The following is a 20508-nucleotide window of genomic DNA, read 5'->3' on the forward strand; positions in this document are numbered from 1 at the left end:
CTCACTGAGATTTGGCAGTTCTTTAGAGAGGAGGATGAAGAATATACATACTGCAGAACACAGGGGATTCTCTAGGATTAACATGATTTTGGCATCTGCTACACTGATCCCATGGGTTCTCTGAGTAAATGTAGGACTTTGGTACCTCTCAGGTCATACCATGGTCCTTTTACAAGTGGATGTGGGTAGCACATTACCCAAAGAATGCAAACAACGGCGAATGAACAAGTTGTTATTACGGGATATAGCTTTGGAGGGCACACACAGAAGAAATCATCCGGAATTACTTTCGGAAGAATGATAGGTAACGGATTGGAGGGTGTAGAAGGATTCTGTGAAGGTGGTAATTAGACTCTAGTTTATAGCACATACAGCAGCATTTCTGAGGGCCTGACAACCAATATGTCCAACTCTAGAACAAAAAGTGGAGAGCACATAAACTTAAAACTATCTTGAAATCATTGAGGGAGTTCCAGAAGGTCAGATCGCTTTTGGAGGCACATGTGGCTGACAGCTCAGCCCATGCCGTTATTGCAAACAAGACAATCATACTATATTAAAGGGAAACAACTCTGTGAGGTACCTGAGGTGGGGGTGGCAGCTGAGTTGCAGGCGGAATAGGCTGCTGGGCCACCGACTGGGAGCCCAGACCATCGTTGCCTTGCTGCGCTTCCTTGACTGTGTCCTCGCCGTTGTCGCGCTTGTTGTAGGGCCTGCTTCCTACGTTTCCCCCCCTACTGGATGGTTTGCACACCTGTGAGCTCCTCCTCAAAAGAGATATCCTTACCCTGGAGGGCCACCAACCCCCCCCCCTTCTTTGTTTCCAGCAGTAAGGTCTCGGGGAGATGACAGGCATCCTCTTCTCCAGGGTTTTCTCTATGGGCCGGAACGCAGCCTCCCTCCTGGGAGGAAGGGACACCCTGGTCTTAGGGGATGCGTCCCGTGGGACCATCTCGGCGGCCTTCGCCAGATATGCTGCCACACCTTTGATGGAAGGCTGAGCCTTCACTGGGTGCACCTAGGCCTTCACGGTCAGGGCCGGAGCCTTGTCCTGCTTGGCCTTCTCCTTAGGGGGAGGGTCCGAGCCTTGCTCCCCATTTGGACGTCTCTGGTATGTCAGACTTGGGCCTCTCCTTAACTTTGCCTGGATGGTCGACTTCCTCTTGGCCGAAGATCCAGAGCGTTGACTGTTGACGTAGGCTGGAGACGTCAAACCCGCCATGGCTGCCGAGGAGCCAGTCACAACGGTGCTCCTGGTGACAGTGGACTCGCAGTGCTTAGCCTTCTGTTGGAACCCCTAGGGAGGGGCGCCCTCAAAGGTCTTAGAAGCCCGCTCAGCCTTCTTGAAACTGGGAGAGGCATGCTGCTGGGACCCACCCAGAGCAAGCGCCTTTGACTGTAGCCACTCGTTCAGCCGCCTGTGTCGATCCTTCATCGTGCGAGGGACCTCCTGGCAAAGCGCACAATCTTCCTCCTTGTGTGTCAAGTATAGGCAGTAAAGGCATTTGGAATGCTTGTTGTCTGAAAAGACATTCCGCGAGCCGCAGCTGGAGCAGATCTTGAACAGGGGAGTTGAATCCTTCTCCTCCGACATGGTCCACGCGGCGTAGGCCCAAACAAATCTTTTGGAAGCCTCCACGAAGAAACTTGAAGAAATTCGACCTTGAGGGGCACTGAAGAATCCGAAAACTGGTCCCCGTTTATCGGATAAGTTGTTCGATGGAGCGCAAGGCCCGATTGACCAAGAAATAGAGTAATACTCTTCCACAAAAAGCGAAAACACAATAAAAGCTCAAAGCTAAATACGAGGACTCCCAACACATGAAGGTGCAGTAAAAATCTGAAGATGGCTGCCAGAGGAGGGGCTTAGGTAGAGGGCAGGCATTGGCTGGGGGCAGTATGACCCAGAGCTCAGTGATTGGTTGTTAGGAGAAAGACAGTTCAGAAAGTAAACTGAAACTGATTTTTTCTTTACTGAGCCTGACAATTGGGAATATTCATGAGCATGTGAATCCATGTCAGAGCCCATGCTGGAGAACAGCTACTATCAACCTACACCCTGAACCAATTTAGGTTGATATTTTCACCCTACGGCACAAAGAGGGTGTAAGTGAGGTATCCCTGGGACTGGGCTGCCAAGGGGCGAACCAATACCATATACCTTAAGTAAGGCAAAAAGGATTTAAACGGCTGGTGGAATGCAGGAGTGGCCTCTATGGACAAAGCAAGTAAGTCAGTGGCTCAACAAAATGTTGTGTGTTCTAAAAGGTAGACCTAGAGTTCCCTGAAAATAGGAAATCTGTCTTACCAATAGCAACCTCGAAGAAGGCACTAGGAAGGCAGAGGAACCTAACCAAGAGCATATGGTTAGCTGACGGGGCAGGAAGGAACACAGCCAGCAAAGAAAGGTCCCACAGCAGTACCAACAGATGAAGGTGTACCAGGATGGCCCAGGACAGAGCGTAGGCAGAGCATTGGCAGGCCACCACTCATCCAGGTCAGAGAGACTCCTCAGAAGCACATGATTCAGTAGGCATTTGTAAAAGGAAACACAGCAAAAGGCAACAGAAATGCTAAGTTAAGAGCAGCCAGACTAGCCGGGAGGGAAGACTTAACGGAAATGAAGGGGACTCCAGACCAGAACTTCCAAACGTTGAGGCATAAAAGGAAGCAATGCCCCACCAGTATAGCAACAAGAGACTTGGCACCAGAAGTCTTCCTCGAGTAAGTCTCCTGTGAAGTAAGCAGTGGGTCTCCCACCAATGAGATTTCCCCTCACATGGGCTAGCTAAACGAGCCCACCAATCACACAACATGGCAGCAGAGAAAGGGTTTGGAGATCAGCCAATAAAGCTGGCCCCACAAAATGACCCAGCCCTAGTCTACCCACACGGGTTGTGCATTTGGCAGGTATAGGAGGGAGCAGGGCTGGGCTCAGATTGATCCCATGTGACCATAACTACCCGTTCATTCCTGTTTCATTGTTTGCAGAGACAAAGAAAGGTCACAAAACAGCTGGCACAAGGATTTAGTACCCAAATGGGTACCATTTAGATCCATTTAACTAGTAATTTGGCAACAATGGATACAGCTATCAGTGAAGCCAAAACTAAATGCAACTACCACCAGCTTACTCCACAACACACTAACAGGGTGATTGGGTAGCACAGTCCCAGGGATACCTCTCGTGCACCCTCTTTTTGCCATAGGGTGATTAGATCACCCTAAATTGGTTCAGGGAATAGGTTGGTAGTAGCTGTTATTTTAGTTTTGGCTTCCGTATGGTGCAAGCTACTTAAAGCTCCCATGCCCTGGAAGCCATATCAGCTACAAGGGCAGCACATTAGCATGTACAGGTGTTTGTTCAGGCGTCCCGGCCTCTGAGCCTTTGCTCACAGGCATGGTTGATCTACCAAAGGTATCCAAAGGGGAATTCGGTAAGCAGCTGGACAGGCAGCAAAAAATTCAAAACGTGATGCACACCAATCCTATCAAGATATTGTTACTAAATACTAGATCACTAGAGAAGCACGCTGTGGATGTCAGCAAGTATATAGGAGATCATCATACAGATATAATGTGCCTTACTGAAACATGGCTGCAGGCCTCAATAACATCTGGCGACACCACCAGGTTATACTTTCTAGGGGTAGAAAGAATAAAGATGTCGGTAAGGGAGGGGGGAGTAGCTATTGTGGTTCGAGAGGATCCAAACTTCTTTCAAGCCCCTATGAGTTGTAAAGGCTATGAAACCATCCTACTCAAGACTACCCCACCCCGAATAATTGCATGAATGTCATTCTTGTTTATCGCCCGCCTAATGGTATGCCACAATTTATTGAGGACCTTTCAGAAATGTTGCTATCCCTTAATAAAGCAAATAACTCCATGCTTGTGTTAGGCCATTTCAACAGATCGTATGGCAACCCACAGGATATGGAAGCCATCTGTCTGGAACAACTCTTTAAGACAAATGGGTTCCAAGTCTACAGTAAAGAACCAATGCACAAATTGGGCTATGCGTTGGATTGAGTTGCTAGCAAAAACCTGGCCCTGAGCCCCATCATCAAACCTTGTATTTGGTCCGACCACTTCTTTGTCACGTTCAACCTGACCCTTCCGACTTACATGGCATACAAAAAAACATCCTGAGAAAAAAAGCTGTCAGTCAGAACTATAACAAGGTCTGCCAAAAGGACTGCCTCAAAGGGCTTATGAACTCTACATCTGGCCTGGACTCTCCAGATTCCTTGGTATCAGAATATGATAGAGCAATCACTGCTCTATTGGACCAGGGTGACGCCTATCACAGTCAAAACCCTTAGCGAAAGAACCAATAATCAAAAATGGCATACAGCAGCTATGTAACTGAAAAAAAAAGAAAAACGAAAGGCCAGGGGAAAAAAAACAGTCACAGGGCAATAAGGATACATCTCTGGCAAAACTGCATCGTGCAGATATTCTACTTGCAAAAAGAAGTTGCTTCGATAGTCAAATTGTAAGTTCTAGAAAAACCTAAAATCACAGCACACCCACCTACCACATCCAATGCTGACTGCAAAGACATCCAGAAGGCTTTTGTGGATAAGATAGCAAAAGCCCATTCCCAAATTATTAACAATTTGGGTAAGAGGAACCAGGAAGCTTGCTCACGGATTGGGGAGGAACTGGGCCAAATGGGAAAACCCACGTTTATTTTTAAGCCCACCACTAAAAGGTGATGTGATGAAAACCTTAAAATTCATTAGACCTTTCACATGTCCCTGAGAGACCCTCCCATCCAAAACCATCCTTGCAAATAGCGAGCTTTTTACTCCTTTCCAGGTCCGTTTAACTGAGGAGACATTTGGGGATAGTCAGTGTTAGGCAGAAACCTGTGCAGTTCCCTCTGGGACCACTGCAAAAGATTTAGGACTACAGGTGTTTGGCAGTAAACCCACTTAGTAGCAGTCTGTACCACACAGATTCACTTGGTAGCTGTGGCTGAGCAGTCAGACTTCCCTCAAGAAGAGTTAGGCAGTATACAGAGTATTCACAATAGGTCAAGAGAACACAATTGAACAAGTGAACACTGACCAGGGCTTGGTGTAAAAGAGATATAATTATTTATTTAAAACCACATCTAGAAAAACACACAGGCACTAATAGTAAGCAATTCAAAAACATGGTCACTAAAAGATATACACTCCCTTAAAAGAATTTTAGACAAATCTTAAGTAAAGACCCACTTATTTTCAGACAGCGGTGAGCGCTTAACGTAGATGGCACTCTAATAATTTGTTTTAAAAAGGGAGAGAAAAGCAGAGAATGAATTGAAACAGATCGCAACACTTTTTCACGAACACAACAAGAGAGGAAGGCAAAGTAACACCGTGAATTTAGAGTCAGTAGGCCGGATCCGCTTTAGGGGATCAAAACGAAATGTGTCCAAGGTCACACGGTTGCAGTGCACAAAAGTCTTGTAACGTTTCAAAAAGGAGTTGGACCAAAGAAAGGGACCAGTTAGAGGGTCAAGGTGGCCAGCCCAGTCCAGAAGGTTAAGGGGTTATTATTACCTTGTAGCAATCTTTAGAAAGGGAGGCCTGGCGGACACGGTACCTTAAAGTGGTGAGAATACTCCAGCGGGGGCAGTTGTTCCTGGCAGCGGGTGCAAGTCGGTGCTTCGTCCGGGGGAAGAGAGGATCTCGTCGTGGAGTAAGACAGGAGGCCGTTGCACTGCCAGGGAAGAAACCAGCCGCGGAGTTTCTCAGGTACAAGGAGCGGTGCGTTGATTCGCGGTCCAGTGGTAAGTGGCTATCCGGCTGCCGGGGTGCTTGGCACGGGCAATTCGACCACAAACCGGTCTGGGGTGCGAAGAGAAGAAGGTAAACTGGTTGTGCTCACCAGTCAGGGGAAGAAGCCTCTCCAGCTGGGAGATTTTCTCTGTCGTCAGGAAGTGGTGAGTCGGTTCCGCAGGGCTCCACCGGTGGTGTCTTCGTGGTAGGTCGGCTCAGCTTCTCCCTCGTCGGATTCTCAGGTCCTGTGGCGACTTCTGAAGTTCCAGTCCCCAAAGCCCTGCTTTTATGCAGCATACCCCCATTCACTCAGCCTGGCTGTCAATCAAACATGCTAAGTGGTGAGCCGGCCGGCTCACCACTTGGGCCAATCACACAAGAGTGCGACTTGAGTTCCCAAGGTAACTCAGTCCAGGGTGCCTAAACCCCCTCTCACACCCCCTGTGGTACCCAGACAGAGTGGCACCACTTTTGGAGGCTTCTGTGGAGAAGCCCGCCAAAAAGTGGAACAAAGGGCCCGACTTAGGTTGGAGTCACAGAAGAGAACACAAACGCCATTTTAGAATCGAGTCCTGGCAAAAAATACCAACCGGCGAATTAATATTAATTAAATAAACCGGCGGTATGTTCGAGGCTATGAGAATTAAATAATTAAAGTTGGTAGCCTCGAACAATGGGAAAATCCCATAGGGAAATATTTGCGGTCGAATATAAAAAGTAGTATCCACTGCCACCAGCCAAAACTCGATCAGGGGGGACGGAGACGTGCCCCCTCGACTAACAGACCCCAGGGCAATCGAATTGCCCCGACCAGTACGTCCACAATATGATGGTTTGTACTGGTTTCTGTTAATAATTTGGGACTAGTAAAGCCAATGGTGACTTTACATGCCCTGGGAGACAGTAGTCAGTCCCAGGGTATGGAGTCTATGGTGGGGTGTCACTATGCCACCCCTGTGTTACTGCATGGAGGGTGCTGTGTAACACACATAGTAAAAACACATGAGACCCTACGGAGTAAAGGACCCCATAGCCCATAAAACACATTACCAGTCAAAGGAACACCATAAATCATGTCCAAGAGTGGGAGAAAAAGAGTCTCACTCTTGGCAGGAGAAAAACACAAAGTCCAGAAATCCAGCAAAGCTGCTGGGGGACTCACTAGGTTAGGAAATTCAGCCTAAAGAGAGAATTCTCCCTAACACTATCACATCCAGGAGAGATATTAATAATTGTTTAATCAAGAAACCTTGTGTGTAAGAGTTTATTTGAATACTTGTCACTGTGAATCTCTGTGCAACTCCCCTACAGTTCACATTGACCCCTCTTGAGATAAGCCTGGCTGCTCAACACGCTACCAACCTGTGTAGTACCTACTTATACCAAAGGTTGGGTTCCTATTGCCTGGAGGTCAGAGTTGTTGTAGTGCACCCAAAGGGTAATGCATACAATCTTGCCTAACAAACGCAAAGAGATAGGCCTGGCCTTTCTTGAATATCTACTAGCCTTGGAGCCATGCATTTTATGGTTGCATGTTTGGTCTAACCCGAAGGCAGGGCTCACACAGAAAACAAAGGATTTATTGGGAAAAAAAGGTGCTGATGAAATCGGATGGCTAGAAAATGTAAAGAAAATGTTGGGGAATGTAAATGCTAGTGGCATGATCCCCAATTCCCTACTACTGGACAATGGTAGATTTCGTCTCTTAAGACAGAAACTTGTCAAGTGGGCAAATGATGCCAGAGATGTGGGAGTTGTCGAAACCAATGAACAGACAATTGATGAAAATGTTGACAAATACAATTAAGGAATATCTTGTCTGGTCTCATTTCAAGTACCAAAGGGCACCTATCACAACGGTACGCTTTGGGTGTATTGAGCTGGGCGAGGTTTTAAGTTGGAGATCGGGCTGGGATTTTGAATCTAAATGCCCTATATGCCAAGCTGGGCATGAAGATCTAGCACACTTATTTTTTGGTCCAGCCTACTGAGAGCTACAGTAGGTAGAGGCTTCACTCAGCAAAGGCCAGCACTTTATTACTTGCTGACTGCAGCCTCGCCAGCTATTGCTAGAATGTATCGCTATTTATAAGAAAAGCCTGGCGAACACGAGAAAGGAGACAAACAGAAGGGCTTGCAATTAGAGGAAGAGGTGACGAATACTAGATGAGTCGGTTTTATATATTCTATGACTGCTAAGGCTATCATTGATCTTAGACGCATTTTATTAGAGTGTTAAATTGTATCATGTATGTGATTTTGTAAATGAAGTGTTGCCCTGTGCTTTTAATGTTTGGAAAATGTTTTTGTCTCATGGTTTTGTATGATCTATCCTTTATGTATTTATTATGCATATTTCATTCACTGACTCAGAGTTATTGTGTCTCAGGTCACAGCATGTTACTGGAAGATGGGTAGCCGTGGAGGTAAATCGCTCAACAGGGTGTCTGGAGGCTAGTTGCGAAAAGCATTGCCTTTAGCATGGAGATGAGGTGCTTATCACTCTTCTGCCTTTGCTCTATAAAACACACTTTTTAATGCCTGGGACTGACTAGCATTGTTACCTGCTGAACCGAGTGCTCTTCCAGATAGCGGGCTTTGCTCTTCTTGCTCGGGAAGCTGTACAGACAATAGAAGCACTGCTCCAGGGCAGTTTCTAGCTCCTCTTTGTAAGGGTGAGTATCTTCTGAGGGGGAAGCGACCAGTTCCTTCTGCAGCACACGTACCTAGGAAAAGCACACATGCACAATATGATCATTATAACTACATCAGTCATGTAAATCTTAATAGCGAGAAGGCACCTATTTGGCCAGCAACAGTGCATTCGTGAAAAAGCATACTCCACCATCAGCCACTCAGAATAAGGACACATCAGCAAATTAGAGCATATACTACATTCAGTTTGCAGCCTCCCTTGTATTCTACTTCAGACTGCCTCCAAGAGTAACTACATTTCATTAGAAAGGATTCATAATGTAACATTTATGAAAAGAAATAGTGGGGAGTTGTTACTCACAGTTAAAATAAGTGAGTCTCAGAAGGAACATGAAAGTGTAAAGGAAATCTAGATTTGAAGGATAGATTTGTATAGATATGACTGATGAATTTGGTGACGTCAGCCTTGGGGAAATAAGGAATAGTTTGAGAGGAAGGTAAGAGGAGGTGGAGTTACATTTTAAGGTGCTGGTCAAGATTTAGTGGAATTGGAGAGGGTGAAGGTGGGACTATATGAACAGAGTAAAGAAGTTATAGTACAACACGGATCCAAGTGTGCGCTTAGATGAAAGCATCAGCTCTAATGGGGGTGGCTGGGTGGATCCTAGGAATCAGTGGATTTTAGGATCCATATATTCCACCACTGTTCTAAGTTTTTACATTCACCACAGTTTGTTTATGATCTTGTAATTCAGCTCTTGGAAGTCGATTTTAATGTTTAGCTTTTTTTAATGAAGGTGTATCTCCCTTCCCTGCCACTCCCCCAACCCCTCCCTCATACTATATCTCCCCTACACAGATTTGCATATCTAAAAAACAGAATAAAAAGACAACTTACAAGACTCAAACTAAAAGACCACAAACAAACTGATCGATGTAATGGCTTAACAATTGCACCACACGTTCAATAGTAAAAAAACATTAAAGAAAATCGGGAGCTCGTGAAGATGCTGTAGCTTCCACAATGATACTTACATAGAATTTAAGAAGAGAGCCATCAGAGTTGCAGCACCAGGATCTTCTGCCCAGGTATTCATGGGCCGTGTTCAATAACATGAGGGATGAAGGAAGCATCGGAGTGTCTGTTCCCACTGAAAGAGAAGCAATGATAAATGGGAGGTGTGTGGTGAGGAGGCAATCTGATTAGAAATCAGCATGAGCACATGGATGTCCCAGGTCTACCAGGGGGCGTGGGGAGAAATAGTACTAGCATCTTTGCATGTTTGGTAGGGAGATCTTTGCATACACTTCTGGTGAAGGCTGTGTAACCATTGTGACGAATCACTAGATGTTGTCACTTCTCCTCGAGGGGGAGCCTCTTCCCACGAGGCCAGGGAGGTGAGGCCCCTACCCGACAGTCCCCCTGGGGGTGGTATAATGCGGCAGGGACTTTCCCTTCAGGGATGAGTACTATCATCTAGGGTGCAGCCCTTGTAACATCAACACCCCCCCCACCGTAAAGTCTAACCTCTCCTTCCTCGAAGAACCCCTTTGTAGAGAGTAAACCTATGTACTGTGATCAAGTGGAGAAGTAAAGGGAGCCTGAAGGTACTTTGATGAAGAAGAGTGTAGGAAACATGAACTTCTCTTGCCACACAAGTACTGGTACAAGGTGGACCTGCGCAGGAAGCAAGAAAAAAACAACGAGAGATGATGTGGGTGCAATTCAAAAGATTCCTTGCCATTGACTTTGATGGCTAGGGATGATGGGAGTTGCAGTGGACAACATCTGGAGAGCTAAAGGTTCCAGACCCTGCTCTAGGACATAGCATTAAACATAATACAAATGCATACCTTACAGTAAAGGTAGGACCCAAACAGGGAAAAGGGAAGAACACTTAGAAAACAAAGCCAAAGGCCACTTAAGGACAGAATACATTTAGACTGTTAATATCACCACATGACACTCCTAGGAAAAATAGATACAGCGATACTTTGCAGTTATACATTGTAACCAAGCATTTCAGGTAGGCAGGAGTGTAATACAATACTTTAAAAATGAATCTAAACTAAGTTGCACGAGCTAAAATTCCAGTCTTTCACAAAAATCTCACTGAACACAGCAGGATGCAGGACAACTGTCCAGAGGAAGCTAAGTACCAATCTAGTCATTTTGGGAGAGTTCCTGGTGAGTTACAAAGTTCCCCATATGATGAAACGGGAGAAATGTGGAGACAGCGCTCCACCCCAGGCAAGGCCAAAGGAGACCCTTTTGAAGTGTTTTAGTGCCATGTTTGAGATATAGCGGCCCCAGGAAGAGATGCAGACAAGCATGATTTGCGTCAATAGAAGTTATGATCAAACACAGTTGAAATAGACATGCAGAAACATTCGACCCGGGGTAACATTTACTTATTGGACATTTTTATGGCGCCTATACACAAGTGTTTCCAGGCACCACAAGACAAGAAGGTATGGGGGTGCGGGGCGGGGCATGGGATAACATAAGAAAAACAGTAACAAGATCAAAGAGAAGGTTATATTGGCATTGTGACAATCCTACTGTGCAAGTGCTTGAACAAGGTTATAAGTGTGAGGGGGTAGTGAGAGAAGTGCAAGAGTGGGGGGACCCCACCAGGGGGATGGGGGTGGCAAGTGCTGTTAGGCCAAGGCGGCAAGTGCCAGGGGAAAGAGGGGTGGGGGGAGTGCATTGGACAGGAGGTGTGTGTTGGGATAGTCAGGGAAAGGGAGCCAGAGGGCAAGTGCTGGCGAAGGATGCTGGGAAGTACTGGTAGGGGGTGGTGGACTGATCCCTGTACGACTCTGAAGGGACCAGGTCCCAGTCACAGCGCCAGAGCTTAGCAGGGGACGGGGAGAGGGAAGGAAGCGGAGAAAAGTAAGGTCTTGAGAAGTTTCCGGAATTTAAGAAGATACAAATCAAGTCTGAGGGAGGTTGTTCCATAGGGAGGCACCAGCCGAGGAGAGGGATCAACATCTTGAGTAACCGACCAAACCAGGGCCCAGAAGTAAGTACTGATGGTCGTGGTTGCAGGAAAGATGGTTAAAAAAGGAAGCGGAAGCAATGGCAAGGATAGCTCCTAGAAGTGGGTGGAACCCAGCACAGCAGATTCTGATGGTCCGGAGAACAAAAGGAACACAGTCCCATGAAGACAGCAACAGTGAAGGCGACCCAGGAGAGCTAAAACTAACAGGAAAGAAGGGGTATTGGTTTCCCAATACCCTTCTGCGCAATGACTGCTTCCGACAGCAAGGTTGACAACCAAGGCATTAGAACGAGGAAGACAGCAGTAAAATGGCCCAGAAACTGTCCCAGCACGGAAGGTAAAGCCCACAAGGAGGATCAGGAAAGGAAGAGGACAGCCTGTGAAGGACATCCTGTGACCAAAAATCCAAACCGAAGCTAGGGTGCTGAGACACAAAACCAGTCAGTATGGCCAACCTTGCTTGGAAAATTCAGCAGCACTTTTTTAGGATCAAATCCTCCAGTATTTAAGGACACCTGAAAACCTTCCAAGAACAATTCAGCCGAACAGATGGCAGGATCAGGTTCTCTCCCAGATAAACCTATACACTCAAAAGCTGGTCCTAGAGATTTTTGCACATCCCTCCGAAGGCTGTGCAATCATCTAACCTAATGGTAGGGCAGTGTTTCACCCAAAAGAAAAGACGAGACGCTCCTATGATATGCATAGCAGAGCAGTCAGAAGGAAGAGATGCTGGCAGGGAAGTACAATTAATGCCAATAGACACCACAAAGGAATACACCACTCTAGTACACTTGAAAAATATACGCTTATTTTGTCGGTCACAAATGAAATGTTCATGATGGAAAAAATAATTACTACGGTTGCACAGAACACACAGCAGAGTATAATGCAAGTATAACACAGTAAATCGCCAGTTAAGGCCCCATACCCGGTGAAAGACGGTGCATATGAACTATCAGAGACGTGTAAAACCACTCCTACACAATATTATACATTGTAATGATTACCAGTCTGTTACGCTCACCTGGTCTCCGCGGGGGCGTTGGGACACGGTTGGAGTCCTCCCTTGACCTGGCTCCTCGAAATCACCTTCCCCTTCAGAGAGTGGTTGGACCTGCGGCTCGGGAGATGGGTGCTGTCCCTGTAGTTTTGTGATGTGGAGCTATCCGTCCTCCTTTTCCTAGCAGGGGCGCGTAGAGCGGACAAAGTTACTTCATTGGCCGGTGGGAGTGTTGATCCAGACCAGCTACGACCAATCCACATATAAGGGAAGTCTTTATTATGATTATAGTTCGATTAGACTGTCTGTATTCCGTTTAATAGTAATTCTTGCAATGTCTCATTCCATTTCCATAGGTACGGGGAAGTGAATCTGGATCGAAGAAAGTCCGGAAGACCTTAGAGGCTGATGGAGTTTCAACAGTGACCGGTAAATTGATCTTTATAAGGGAACTTAGTCGCTTGTATAATGCGGCCGTGCAAAATGCATATGAGTTCTAACCTGTTTTGTTCTCATTTCCTCGTAGGTGCAGGCCGACGAAGAATGGTGTCTGGGTTCTCAATGAAGATTCGCGGTTGCAGGAAGACGTCTCCGACTCTGACCGTGATGGAATGCCGGTTAGAAAGAAGACTTCGGCTCTGACCGTAATGGAATGCAGGTAAGAAGAGTCTGGCGTAGGCCGCAACAAGTTGCAGGTAAGAGGCGCGCTCAGCAACGTAGCGGCTGGTAGCAGGTAGGATGCGCGTCCAGAGATGGAGCAGCTGACAGCAGGTAAGACGCGCACCCAGCGATGTAGTGGCTGACAGCAGGTAAGAAGCGTCCGCAGCGATGGGGTAGTTGGAGTGAAGACGCTCGCGGTGATGTGGCGGTAGACTGCAGGTAAGAAGCGTTCTCAGGAGTATCTTCAAGATGAGGCTGTTGAAATTCAGTGAGGCACAGGTAAGCACAGCGGAGAGCGTTACGCTGCTTGGAAGCAGAATTACGCGAAGCGGGGGCACATGGATGGGCTGGCCTTATATAGGCTGGTTCAGGCCCCTCCCATTAGCTCCGCCTACAAACTCCACCTTGCCCTTTGGGACTGTAGCACGTGCCTTCCAGTTCTGCTCCATGGCCACGCCCGGCCCAGCTGCACACGCCCTTGGCCTAGAGTGTGCAGAGCACACTTTAAAATGAGCCTGGCGCCAGAGGCGCCAGGACTGGGTCTAATGGGACCCTGGGGATGAGAAAAGACTGGCCCCCTGGCTAGTGGCCATGACAGCGTCAATATCCAGGGGTGCCACACAACATATCACAGGTTTTGCTACTACATTCGAAATAAAGTATTCAATTTAATACAAGTTCTATAACGGTAGAGTACAGGGTAACAACTCCAATGCAGCTAAGAGGGATACCAAAGTCCAGGATATATTTTAGGATGACAGTCCCCAGTCCTAGAAGTGCACATTACATATCAAGCAGGGCAACTGTCGCAGTGAAAAAATGTTCATCCTATGCAGGAATGTAATACTCCGATATAAAAATACCTAGGAAATCAGAGAACGTCTCTAAAAATCCAGGGCTTTGTGAATAACGCCAGGACCCTAGCAAAATTCCACAGTCCAGGAAGGTACCTTCCAGTGTCATTTGTAGGAGTTCAAAGTTAAAGGGGTAGTTCGGTCAGAAATGTTTTTTTCCCAATCGATAGGGCATGGATTTCCGAGCATACATCGATCGTTCTTAAAAATAAAGTCCAATTTACACATGCGAAAACGACGGGTCGCGTACCGTCATCTTGTGCTAATCTTATCCGTTGCCCTAAGTTGAAGTGCACTCGCGACACAAATTCAGATCACCCGCCCCTAAAAATGACATCACTAGACGCTCACGATGAGCTCCACCTATTTTAATGACGCTAGTGGTTCACTTTCAGAGTTAGTTAAAAGTGTTCAGGGACTTCTGAGAAGGCTCCCTATACGTGTTCCAGCAATAGGCCTGGGCAAGTGGTATGGGCAAACTCCCAAACATACGAATCACCCACTCAGCCTCACAGGATGCACGCCAGACTTAAGGTAAGTATTACTCAAGCCCACACAGTACCTTATGACAAAGGAAGAGCTTCTGAGGGGGATGTCTTCAGGATATAGCAGCACAGGACTTAGTCCCTGGATTCTTGGTCTGAGATGAAATAACTGGACACTGGATGGGAATTTGTAGCAGCAGTCAGAGGAGGCTTCCAGAAAACCTTTCTTCATGGATTCCCACGGCCCTGTAGATTTGGCACATTTTTACAGCAGCTAGATGAAGAAAGAATATTGCTGGTTAGATGCTCCTCTCTCTCTCTCGGTACTGCACTCTTGTGAGGGGACTTCAAAGATTCGAATCGTGTCTCTCGAGGTCCAGCAGGAGTCCAAAGTTTCAGCTGGATTCGGGCTTCTGAAGACCATGCACTGTACTCAGGCTGGAGGTCCCAGGGTATTAGCGGTTTGTAGCCCAGCAAGGTCGCAGCACGTCTTGGGATGGCTCAAAATGCAGGTCTTCTTGAGACTAGTGGATCTCACCAGCCTCTTGGTATGAGGTGACGTTTCCGGGACCCCAGGTTGATTGAAGGAACAAGTTACTTACCTGTAACTGTTGTTCTCCAGCATGGGGTCTGGCATGGATTCACATGCTCATGAATTTTCCCAGTCGTCAGGCCGGGAATCCTCGGTAAAGAAAAAATCAGTATCAGTTGCGTTTCATTTCTGATCCGTCTTTCTCAGTAGTAACCAATCACTGGTCTCTGGGTCATACTGCCCCCAGTCAATGACTGCCCTCTCCCTAAGCCCCACCTCTGGCAGCCATCTTCAGACTTGGTAGCACGCAAAGTGGCAGTATGACCAAGTGAAGAGCCGCAGAGGGGTAGGAGGGAGGGTTTGCATGTGAATCCATGCCAGACCCATGCTGGAGAACAACAGTTACAGGTAAGTAACTTGTTCCTTCTCCAGCATGGGGTCTGGAATGGATTCACATGCTCATGAATATAATACATAGCAGTACACACATGCACAACCAACGGGAGGTGGCAAAGGCTCAACATTAGGCATTACATCAAAAACTCAACATTAAGCAATTCTTACCTGCTCACCAGGCTCACCTTAGGCGAACAGATTGCGCAGCACCGCTTGGTCAACCCTGGACTCCTCCCTGGAATCCCGGTCAACGCAGTAGAATCTCGTGAATGTGTGCGTCGACCTCCACGTAGCAGCCCTGCAGATGTCCAGCAGGGGCACACCAGACAAGAACGCCATGGTAGCAGCAATAGCTCTGGTCGAATGGGCTCTCGGACGGTCAGGCAATGGTCGGTTTGCCGACCGATGACAGTGCATGATGCAACCAGAGAGCCATCTGGAAATGGAAGCCTTCGAGAGAGCCTTCCCTTGGTTCACAGGTCCAAAGTTCAAAAATAGCTGTGATGTCTTCCGAAAACTCTTTGTGCGGTCCACGTAGAACTTCAGCGCTCTAGCCACATCCAGCGAGTGCAAAGTCCTCTCGGCCGGTGACGAAGGCGACGGGAAGAAAACAGGAAGGTGGAAGTCCGACGGCATCTTGGGCATAAAGGAGGGGTGCGTCCTCAGCACCACCCTTGTGTCGTGAAAAGTCAAGTATGGAGGCTTGCAGGATAGGGCCTGGATCTCTCCCACTCGTCGTGCGGAGGTGATGGCCACAAGAAACGCAGTCTTCCACGACAGGAACTTCAACGGTGCCGAATGCAGGGCCTCGAATGGCGCCCCCATGAGCCTGGTCAGCACCATGCTGGGGCAGGGGCCTTCACAGGCGGCAACGATCGGAACAGTCCTGTCATAAATTCCTTCACCAGGCGATGGGACCACAAAGACGCCCGTCCTGTGGTTCTGGTGTATCGGAAGATCGCAGCCAGATGTATCTTGATGGAGGCGTGAGCCAGTCCAGCCTTGGCCAGCAACAGTAGGTACGGCAGGACTTGAGGGGCCGTAATCCGTAGAGGGTTAATCTTCTGTGCACGGCACCAGACAGAGAACCTCTCCCACTTATGTCCGTAGCACTTGAGAGTTGAGGACGCCCTGACCTTTGCAAGGACCTCTCTGCAGTCAGCCGGGATATCGTACCCTCCAAACTCTAGTGCTGCATGAGCCAGGCCTTCAAGTTCAGCGACTCCGGGTCGTGATGAAGTATGGCGCCTCCTTCTCTGGAGAGAAGATCCGCGTCTGTCGGCAGATTGACTGGTGGGGAAGCTGACAAGTCCAGAAGGTCCGGGAACCAGATCTGCCTCGGCCACGCCGGTGCAACGAGGATCATCCTGCACCGGGACCTCTTGAGCTGGTTGACGAGTTGGAGCAGCAACGGCAACGGGGGAAACGCATATAGGAACAGGCCATCCCAGGGGAACGAGAAGGCATCGCCCATGCTCCTCGGCTGTGGGAACCTGCTGGCGAACCTCTGGCACATGGAGTTTGTCGCCGTCGCGAACAGGGCGATCTGCGGTTTTCCCTATCGTCGGAAGAGTCGATCCACTTGATCCTGACGTAGTTCCCACTTGTGGCACGAGTGCAGCTCCCTGCTGAGTGAGTCGGCGATGGTGTTCTTTATCCCTGCCAGATGAAAGGGCACTAGAAACATCCCTTGGGCAACGGCCCAATGCCACAGATCCTGAGCTTCCTTGGAGAGGGCTGGGGATCCGGTTCCTCCCTGCTTCCGGCTGTAGAACATCGTGGTGGTGTTGTCGGTGAAGATTCTCACCACCTTGCCCTTGAGGGACAGGAGAAAGGACCCGAGGGCCCAGAACACTGCACGGAGCTCCAGGATGTTGATGTGAAGCGGTTTCTCCTCCGGGAGCCAAAGGCTTCTCGCGTGAAGTTCTCTAGTGCATGCTCCCCACCCTTCCAGGGAGGCATCTGTCGTCACCGTTATCTGGTGGGATGGGGTCTGCGCCCGCTGTCAGATGAGCGCGGGTGCCCCACCACCGGATCGCTCGTCGGAAGGTCTTGTTGAGCGGGATCCTGTCCTCGAAGCTGCCCGTCGCTTGGAACCAGCGGGCGTCGAGGAACTCTTTCAGAGGGCGCATCCGAAGCCTGCACAGGCGCACGAGAAATATGCAGGAGGACATCATCCCGAGGAGAGACTTGATGGACCTCACCCTGGCCACGTCCGTGGCCAGCAGACGCTGTACCTTGCCCAGGATGGCCTTTGTCCTTTCCTCCGACGGCGAGGCCAGACGCGCCACTGTGTCGAGCTTGGCTCCCAGAAACAGTGCGACTTGCAACGGGACCAGGTGGGATTTGGGAAAGTTAATGGAGAATCCCAGGTCTGTGAGCAGCTGGACGGTCTTCACTGTGTGATCTACGGCAAGCTCCCTTGTCCTTGCTCGGATGAGCCAGTCGTCCAGGTAGGGCTAGACGTGGATCCCCTGCAGGCGCAGCCGCGCCGCCACCGGTGCGAAGCACTTGATGAACACCCTGGGTGCCGACTTCAATCCGACCGAGAGGGCCTTGAACTGGTAGTGCCGTCCTTGGACCACGAACCTGAGGAACCTTCGGTGTCCTTTTAGAATGGGGATGTGGAAGTACGCATCCTCCAAATCCAACAACGACAGGAAATCGCCCTCCTCCAGCTGTCCCAGCACGTGCTGGAGGGTGACCATCCAGAACTTCTGTGCCTTGATGTACTTGTTCAGTCGTCGCAGGTCCAGGATGGGGCGCCATCCTCCAGTCTTCTTTTTCACGAGGAAGTACCTTGAGTATACTCCAGAGCCCGAAGCCTCTTTGGGACGAGCTCGATGGCAAAAAGCAGTTGAGGGACATGATTTTCTTTCCTGGCCACGGGTGGAATGCAGGGGCACTTTTTTAGAAATTCGAGGGCGTGCTCCTGGGCCAGGGCGTCCAGCACCCAACGGTCGGTGGAGATGGACTCCCACACGCTGACGAACTTCGCCAGCCGGCCTCCCACTGGGGTGCTTCGGTGGGGGCCCGACACCGCTGTTGGTTCAATCTTGCTTGGAGGACGCCTTGCCGCCTTGGCCTCCCTGGCGATGACGGCGGGGTCCACCCGACTTGCCTCGTCCTCTATAGGCTTCCTGAGACGAGGAGCGGGCCGCTTGGCGGTACGTAGAGGAGCCACCACTGAACCCCTTGGAGGCACCCTGCTTGCCTCCGGGGCTCCAAAAGGACGGCCTTCGTTGCCGGAGAACGCCTAGGGCCTTAGCTGTCTCCGTGTCCGCCTTGATGGCTTGGAGGGACTCATCCACAGATTGTTCCCGTCGAACGGCATGTCCAAAACCTTGGCTTGTATGTCCTGGCGGAAATCCGTCGCCTTGAGCCACCCTCGTCGTCTAAGGCAAACTCTGTTGCCTAGCTGGCGGAAAGCGTGTCTGCAATGTCCGTTGCCACCGTAATGGCGTGATCTGATGCCACTTCGCCTTCTTGCAAGATCTCCAAGGCCTCGGCCCTCTTGTCATTCGGTAGGAAGTCCAACAGGGGAGCGATCTTGTACCATAACGCCCTGTCGTAGCGGCCCACGATCGCAAGGGCGTTGGCCGCCTTAATCGTTGTTGCCGGCGACGAGATAACTCGTCCCATTGCGTCCAGCTTCTTTCCTTCGCCATCTGGCGGGGAAGTTGACGTTGAGGCCGATGCCCCCCCCCCCCGCTTTCTTCTTGGCCGCCGCTGAGACGACCGAGTCAGGGGTCGGTTGTGCCCTAAGGCACAAAGGGGCCGCATCGGGGACCCGGTACTTCTTCTCGTACCGATCCCTCTTGGCAGGCGGCGTAGACTGGTTCTTGAGAAGGGTAAGACCCTCGTCCCAGATGTCATCCAGCAGAGGCACAGCAAGGATTGTCTTCCTCTTAACCTTGAGCCATTGGTAAAGGAAACCTTCCTTCTTCTCTTCGGGGCAGAGCTGAAAAAGCTTGGATGCCCTTACAATCATTGCATGGCAAGATCCGATCTCGTTGGGCGGCGAGGCCCGGGTTGGGGGTAATGGGAGCTCTGTCCCGTCGTCACCGCCGTTGTCGTCGACGGTACCCGTCGTGGCCGTGTCTGTTCCCGTGTCATCCCCAGGGACGGGGGACGTGGGCAAAGGCTGAGCAGGCCGCGAGGGCTGAAAAGGCGGGGCTGGATGGATCCGTCTTCTCTTGTTCGGGGGGCTTCCCGCTGGGGCCTGGTTCTGGCTCCGGCTCCTCCGTCGAGCCTGGTTCCGGATCCTCCGTCGGTGGTAAGGGCAATCTCGTCCTTATCTCCGAACATAAGGATTGTATCGCCAACAAAATGGCCGCCGAGTTATCCTGCGGCTCCGGAAGCGACGGGTGACTAGGACCCTCGCTGGTGCTGCCGTCACTCTCGTCGAGATCCCTCCTGTGGGGACGGGCCTCTTCGACACCCTCGTCGAGGCCCTTTAAGACTTCTACCAGTTCCTTCTCGGATGCTGTGTCCGTGTCCACAATGGCCACCGGGCTCCCCCCTCTTTCTCCGCTGGGGTCTTCACGGGGGTCTTTTCGATGGGTCTGAAAAAGGGAGACTCTGGGCCCAGAGCTCGCCTCCACTGGTGTAGCCTCCCCAGGCTGTGCCAGGGCCGTCACGACTTCCTCGATAGAGGCCTTGGCCAGGTCAACCAAGGCCTTTACCACCTTGTGTGGGCCTGTGGCCTTCACCTTGGGGGGAGGGTCACTGCCTCGCTCCCCCTCGGCCGGATCCTTTGAGCTCGACCGGGGCCTCTCCAGAAGCTTCGCCGGGTTCTCGGCCTTCCTCTTCCGTGAGCCAGAGCGTTGGCTCGTGGTTGATGGCGCTGGAGAGGGTGCGCCCTGTCTGGCAGCCGAGGATCCCGACCGTTCGGCGCTCCCAGTGTCCGTGGACTCGCGGTGCTTTACCTTCTGTTGGGCCCCCGTCGCCGGGGCGCTCTCACAGGACTTAGAAGACCGCTCGGACTTCTTCCTCTTCTTCTGACCTGACGGGCTCTTTCCTTCCAGCCAGTTGGAGAGACGAAGGTGTCGGTCCCTGATGGTCCGTTCCGACATGTTCCCGCAAAACGCACAGTCCTTCTCCACGTGCGTTTTGTCCTCATGAAGGCAGTAGAGACATTTTGA

General features: G+C 49.9%; 1 protein-coding gene across 6 annotated transcripts in view; it reads right to left on the reverse strand.

Moving 5' to 3' along the window:
* CABIN1 (calcineurin binding protein 1) overlaps positions 1-20508 on the reverse strand; it is a 1968820-nt gene that overhangs the window by 1378645 nt on the left and 569667 nt on the right. For all 6 annotated transcript variants that reach the window (XM_069619890.1, XM_069619888.1, XM_069619891.1 and 3 more), the window contains exons 19-20: positions 9465-9580; positions 8339-8500 (exon numbers count right to left, since the gene is read on the reverse strand). In XM_069619890.1, the coding sequence (XP_069475991.1) occupies positions 8339-8500; positions 9465-9580 (278 nt within the window). The remainder of the gene's footprint in view (positions 1-8338; positions 8501-9464; positions 9581-20508) is intronic.

Source organism: Ambystoma mexicanum, chromosome 10 (genome assembly GCF_040938575.1).
Source record: "Ambystoma mexicanum isolate Mex_15411 chromosome 10, UKY_AmexF1_1, whole genome shotgun sequence".
Classification (NCBI taxonomy): Eukaryota; Metazoa; Chordata; class Amphibia; order Caudata; family Ambystomatidae; genus Ambystoma; species Ambystoma mexicanum.